Below are 7032 nucleotides of genomic sequence, written 5' to 3'. Positions count from 1 at the left end.
CACGTGGAGCCGCAGGTGTTGCCATTCGTTGCGCAATCCGGAGAGGAGGAATGCCGACAGGAAAGGAATGAGACAAGGAGAGGAAAGGAGAGGAGGGGGAGGAAGATGCGCAGTAGGGGTGTGGATGCTGCACGGCGGAGTGATGGAGGGAGGGAGGGAGTGACATAGCCCCGACCATAAGATTTTGGCATCTAAAAAACAGGCTCGTCTTGACTAGCTCTCTCCTCCCCGTACAAAAATGCATTTCTTCTTTCGTGAGCTTGCAGCATTCAGGTGTGTGAGATATACATATATAAGCAAAGGTAAAAGTGAGGAAGAAAAAACGAGATAAGATAGGTGCAAGGAATGCAAAATGTGACGTAACAGTCACATTTCAGTCAGAAATGTGACTGTTAACAGTCAGAATCTCTAACTTACATGCATCAACTAATCAGGAATATTTCTTAATGTTTCTTGTGTGTTGTAAATCAAGACATGTTCCGGAATTCTGCTCTTAAATTCTGCACCTGACCTGTCTGTTATATTTTGACCCTGGACCGGAAACTAGCCTTCCCTGGCTATCGGTCCAGATATTTATGTAATCATGTTCATGTGAAGAAATAAAGCACTTGCACTTGCAAAAAAAAAAGTTGTAGCAACCGAAGTACACAAACAGTGGACATTAACAAGTCTAGAATGCGTATAGAGCAATGATACATAGCATAGGCTAAATGCCATGAGCTACCGGTAATATTCCCCATTATAGCGATGGTGAGGACACAAACGCTGTGAAACTTCCAGTCCAGAATTTAGCGCTTTATTGGGTGAACTTGTTGTGCCCAGAACAACAAGTAGTACTCAAAGCATGGCGATAGCGGCCAGTACGGTCTTCGAAATGTCATATCATAGCTCAAGTGCTTCCTTTTTGACAGCGAAGCTGTTAAGGGCTCAGTCTCCGATGGTCGTGTCCGCGTGTAGAAAAAAACTATCATTGGCTCGAGCATATTTTGTTTCGCGCTTTTAATACATCAGTCCGAGAAGATTTAACATAAAAGGCCTGCGCTGCCGGTGTTTTGTTTCATGACAATTGTTTATGGGCTGTCATTCTCAAAATTCTGAGGACTTGTATAAACTTGGACATGTAGCAGCACCAGCAACGCGCAGAACTGTTGTCGACGGCGGCGGCGTTTTGCCCGCGTTTGCACCGAACGCGCGCGGCGTTGGTGACGTGTTCATGAAGAACGTGCCAACCTTTGCCGCACACCCTATATGTCGGTGTACCGTAGCGAGCATAACGCCATGGCCCCTATGATCACTAAATAAATGAAAACCGCCAGATCTTATATATATATATATATATATATATATATATATATATATATATATATCAATCTTTAATAGTTCAAATAACCAATTACATCATCACATCTTAATAGTCATAATTGGAAATACATAATCCCCACCATAGTACAGCTTCGCTGGTCTTCCATCTCCACCCCTGTGGAAGGGCTGACAGTTTCTTTTTTTTTTTTTACACTCGAATCACAATACCTCCCTGAATAATTTCTCGTGCACTCTTATGGTGTATTCGGATGGTCGTTTTCGAGCGCTCTAGAGGGCTCTGAAAAGTGGCCACGCGTTCGGGTGGTAGAAGTCGAGCGCTCGGACTACGTTCGGATGGTTCTTTCAGAGCGCCAGCCTCTGACTCAGAGCGCTCCCAACCGCTCTGACTTGCTAGAGAGAACGTTGGCGCGTTCTGGCCGAGAGCAGTGTCACGTGATACTAACCGCCGCGGTTTGACGCGGTTGCCGACAGGTGACAGCGCCGGCGCACATTTTCGCCGTCGGGAGTTTCGGAGCGTCGTGCGGGTTTGTTGCGTTGTGTTCGTGGTGTTTTCGTGTGTCGCTCCCGTCAATTTATATCCAGGAAAGCATAATTGCACCATGTCGAAACGAAGGCGGCTACGAAAGGCGCAAGAATCATCAGTGATGCTTTTAGAGCACCTCGCAACCGAGGGCCTTGAAGCTAGCAGCTCCGACGACGACGACGACGACCGCCACATTTATGCAAACAAGTTCGCCGAGTTGTTCGCCGAGCATCTTGAAGTGCCGAAGGTCAAAGGCTATGTTCAGAAGGTAGTCAGCGATTATTCCGACAAACAGGTAACATTAAGTTCGGCCGCAAGGCCAAGTGAACTCACCTAATGTTCTTCTACAGTTTCGCAGCAACTTCCGCCTCCCGCGATCAGCCTGTAACCAGCTGGTCAAACAGTTCGAAGCGTCGGAATGTTTTCCGTCTGACAGGAACCATGGCGGTGTGCCCGTCAAATCGGCAGAGGAGCACATTCTCTCATTTCTCTGGTGAATGAACCGCATTTCTGATTTGTATGTTGAGTTGAAGATCCAGTGTAGTACAAGCAGCAATATAATCAGCAAGCTTCTCTGAACTTTTTGTTTGGAGTAGGATCATCACTGTCTCCATTCATCGTGAAAAAAGTAGTTAATATAAAAAAAGACAGAAGAAGCTCTTCGCTTTCCAGTAGATGTTCAACAAGGCGGCTAACAAGCATGTCGAGCCTGGTGCCTATTAAGCATATGGCGATCCTTATTCTAATTTGCTGTTTTAATCAGTTTGAGCAGACGCTGCTTTACCTTATTGATATCAATGCAAACACGTGCTGTTTTATGTTCTTTGATGCACGTAATGGCATACAGAAATACTCGTCATACCCCAAACGACAACACAGCACAAATCGAGTAGCAATGGGCTGGTTCCAGACCCATGTAATGCACACTCGAACACAGAGGCATGTAAAGATCATGCGATTTGTGCTTGCAGTTTTAAATTGTCTTATTTTAGTTGTTCAATAATGGGACCAAATCTTGGTTTACCTGCACTATATATCATCATCAGCCTATATTTATGTCCACTGCAGGACCAAGGCCTCTCCCTGCGATCTCCAATTACCCCTGTCTTGCGCTAGCTGATTCCAACTTGCGCCTGCGAATTTCCTAACTTCATATATAGGCGCCCGCTGTGGTCTCAATAGAGGCCAAATAAGTCAGCTGTGGAGTTTGCACACACATGGAGTAGCTCCTGTTTGTTACCACATGTAGAACTATATTAGATGCAGGGCACTTCTTTCTGCAAGTAGCTGCTCTCCGTACTTTCATGTAAATTAAGCATGACAATCTTTCCATGTAATGGTCAAGCATAACAACTCATATGAAAATATTTTCTAGGTATGCTGTCAACAAGGCCTCAATGAGGGAGGTTGCTGTGCTTTTCAACATGGCAGAGTCTACGCAGTTTGCTGTGATTGATAGGGTGCTCGGCTTTCTTTGTGCCATTGCCCCAGACGTCATATACTTTGGAATGGACAAAGAGGCATTAGCCAGGGAATTCGAGAATGTGAGCTGTTATTTTGCCTTCTTATATTTTTTATCTGCATTTCAACATGAAGTATGTTAAGGGAAAACAATCAAATATGCATGAAGAAGCACGCCTTTCGAAATAATACAGAACTCCTTTTTTTGTTGACAAGTTGTAAACAGCAATAATAATAAAAGGGACTGTACACCAACTTGTGCAAAATGACCAATGCACGAGATATAATGGCAAAATGACATGGCTTCAATGATAAGCACTAATTCTCACTTCTAATTAGTGCATTACCATTAGATTGACAGCGGGAACTAATGTGCTGTTGTAAAATATTTTTCTAGCCTTTATTATGTATGTTCTTTATGGTTTATTCTGACTTCGCAATGACCTTTTCTTTTTGCAGCTTGCAGGGTTTCCGAATGTAATAGGGTGTATCGATGGCACCTATATTCCCATGCGCTGCCCAGTGAACAAGACAAGGTCTACCTATATAAACAGGCATGACCAGGTGTCATTAACAATGCAGGGCATCTGCAACTCCAAAGGCAGGTTCCAAGACGTCTTTACTGGCCCACCAAGCAAGGTTCATGATGGTCGTGTGCTGAAACTATCAACTGTTCAGCAAGATTTGCCCACACTTTGCCAGGTGAACAGGTATCACATCCTTGGAGATGCCGCCTACCCAATTAGGGAACACCTTCTTACGCCGTTTAAGAATTATGGCAACATGACGCAAGCAAAGAGCAAGTACAATACTTGCCATGCATCTACAAGGGTAGTCATTGAAAATGCATTCGCCTTATTAAAGCAGAGGTTTTGTCAGCTTCGCTACATCGAATTCACCACAGTTGACAAAATAACACAGTTCATTGTAGGATGCTGCGTGCTTCACAACATACGCCTCGACAATGGCGACATAGATGTGGAGGATCTGTTGACCGACGAAGAGAGGGAAGAAAGAAGCCAGGATACACTGCTGCGCATCAGACAGGACCGCGCAGAGTTGGCTGCTAACAGGCAGCCACAGCCTGACCGTGAAAGTGTGCTTCGCCGTCTGGGTGAATTGAAAAGAAATGCTTTGGTGGGGCAGCTGTAGGTAACGAGGGAGAAAATAAAGGAATTGTTGGTCATTTATCTTGAACCAGAAAGAATGTTAGTGCTTTACTCGGTTTACTAATCCTGAAACATTTTTTCTCTTTTCTGAAGTGTGCAAGTTTCACACAAATTGATGTCATAGCAAAGACAAATTTTATTGCACATGACATACAGAGGCATGAACTTGTATATGCCACGCTTCACATGTCTTCTTTTGCTGCAAGGTCTTTCAATGCAGCGATGTGCTCCCTGTGGAGTTTGAGCAGCTCTTGGTGCCTTTCCTCTCGTCTTTTCTCTCTCTCTTCCCTTTTTGCTTCTCGCTCTTCATTTATTTTTTGCATGTGCTCAAAGAAATACTTCATGTGCATCATTCGACCTGCATTAGGACGGCCTGCCTTGTGTGTTCCCTTTCTTTTTGGTGCAGAGTCGGTAACTACGCTTGAAGGGGCCTCGAGAAATTCAGAGTTGCCTGACAGGTCAGCACAGTCAGCTCCTATAGGAATGTTGGCAGCACCTGTAAGAATGTTGGCGGGATCCTTGGCACCTTGAGCAGATTGAGATGTCTTGTATGTCACGGAGTGCACACCACGAAGAACTTCGGGCTGTATGCTGTCATCTGCTGCCCTTATTGCCGCAAATTCTTCTTCATACGACACCTGGCAGCGGGAATGGCCTGATGTTTTGTTATTAGTGTCTTCATCTTTCTTTCGCTTTGCAATTGTCTTGAATCGTGACTCGCACTGTGTCGGAGTCCTGTAAATATTCAGGATCTGAAGAATTTCCTTAGAAATATACTCGTACATAGCACGCTTGCAGCGGAATTTTTTCATGGGGCCTACTTTGGTTGAGTAGTGTGCATAAAGGTTTAATAACAGCCTTGTCTCGCCTTCTCCCCATGGTCCTGTTTACAGGAGAAAAAGAAAAGCCGGGTTATAACATTAGTAATATTTTTGCAAATGCTCGAATATTTTTATGTACTAGCAAAGCAAGTGAGGGGAGTAAATGGACATGCAAGCATTTTAATAATTGTCACTGCAGGAGAACAGTAAGCAAAACCTTGTGACATTAGGGTCACAAGGCCTGGCTGTTTGAATTCAGCCTACAACAATGAGAAAGAAAAAGCGTTGCAACGTCATTACACCTACCGGAAGACGGGCTGTTATCGCTGGCAGCAGTGGTGGCTTCCCCAAGCAAGACTGGGCTTGGTGCGTTACCTGTGATAAAAGATAGTTGAATGACACGGTAATAATAATTATTAGGAGTCACGAGCATCTGATGTAAACGCGTGTTCCTACACAGGACGCGTTCTACGAAGCGCATACACTCAGCGGAAAATGAATTATAAGCTGCTCAATTACGCAGACGAAGTTCAATTCCAACTGTCGCAGTTTTCTTTCCGTGCTGGTGGTGTAGCAGTGGCGATACATGCGAAAACGCCAGTGTCACTCATGGCATCCATTACTGAAGAAGGCTTAGTCGGCGAAACACACTAGCAGACGACTTCGAATGAAATGTAAGCAGTGCTGAAAACCAGCGCACGCGCCTTACAGGAGCAGCAGATAACACACACAGCGGGTGTTACGCCTACTGCTAGTACATGAAGCTTCCGAGCTAAAGCTGTTAGTGTACCCTAATATTATAAACTGGAATTCACGTTAGCGAGATATACAGGCGCCTAAAAAGCAAGGTGCCGGTACAAAGTTTCACTAGCGGCGCGCTCCTTGTACAACACGCGCGAAGGGGCTGCAGCACAGTTCCAAACACTTGACGAACAAAAAACTTCTTTCGAAAGCTTCCGCTCAACTTACCGTCATACATGGTGAGGAAGAGTGACTGCGCTGGGCTGAGAGAGCCGTCGCTGCGGTCAAGCACATCTGAACTGGACGACGCCATTTGTCACTGTCGCACAAGAATGTTTACACGGCGGCTTCCCGCGCTGCCTGCGCAGTGGCGCCACCGGCGCGCTGCTCCGAGATCGCTCATGCATTCGGTTGGTACGCTGCGTCTCCCGCTCAGATTGCGGGCTCGCTCGCATCTGCAGACTCTGAGCCAGAGGACCAGAGCGGCCAACCGAATACGCCATTAGATTCCAGGATCCATTCGCGCCGCGCGCGCAATCTGATTAGATAAGGCTCTATCGCTACAGAATCTGCAACATTCAAGAAAATTCGAAGGCAGATACAGTAGGCACTTCGTACGCCAAGCGGCTGACCAGTAAGAGGGACAATCCAGTGAAAAACGGACATCATCACAAATAAAAAAGGCACTTACCTGGGCACGATTCTACCAATGTGGCGAAGCCTATTTCATGTACCACCTAAGAATGTAACTTGAAATTATACACTGCAGGCCAAACTCGGCATTACGAATTTTTAAATACTGCTCTGAATTTCAATTTGAGCGCCCGGACTTCATGTAAATTCAGATTTTTCGTTGGGCCTGTGGTTTGTATACTTTTAGTGGGTACTGTGCTCAGTGATTGAAACGGATAATAAGTACCGCATGGCGGCCGGCGTTTTTCACGCCACCGTGAGCGATGGTTAGCAAACGTAGCCACAATATACGTCACAACGG

At 45.5% G+C, this 7032-nt stretch overlaps 2 protein-coding genes across 2 annotated transcripts; one reads left to right on the top strand and one right to left on the bottom strand.

The window, feature by feature from the left end:
- Positions 1 to 1811: 1811 nt before the first annotated feature.
- On the top strand, positions 1812 to 4459 carry LOC119462301 (putative nuclease HARBI1). Its single transcript, XM_037723644.2, has 4 exons — positions 1812 to 2141; positions 2197 to 2339; positions 3222 to 3390; positions 3767 to 4459. The coding sequence occupies exons 1-4, from the start codon at positions 1923 to 1925 to the stop codon at positions 4457 to 4459; spliced, it is 1224 nt and encodes a 407-aa protein (XP_037579572.1). The 5' UTR covers positions 1812 to 1922.
- Positions 4460 to 4643: 184 nt separating this feature from the next.
- Positions 4644 to 6351, bottom strand: LOC125947693 (uncharacterized). The gene is made up of 2 exons (XM_049672926.1): positions 6267 to 6351; positions 4644 to 5359 (listed from the first exon to the last, which is right to left on the bottom strand). Exons 1-2 carry the CDS (start codon positions 6349 to 6351, stop codon positions 4659 to 4661), a joined length of 786 nt encoding a protein of 261 aa, XP_049528883.1. The 3' UTR covers positions 4644 to 4658.
- Between the last annotated feature and the right edge of the window lie 681 nt (positions 6352 to 7032).

This window comes from Dermacentor silvarum, chromosome 8, assembly GCF_013339745.2.
Source record: "Dermacentor silvarum isolate Dsil-2018 chromosome 8, BIME_Dsil_1.4, whole genome shotgun sequence".
Classification (NCBI taxonomy): domain Eukaryota; kingdom Metazoa; phylum Arthropoda; class Arachnida; order Ixodida; family Ixodidae; genus Dermacentor; species Dermacentor silvarum.
Note: the sequence above shows the minus strand (reverse complement) of the source record. Positions and strands in the feature narration are given on the sequence as shown.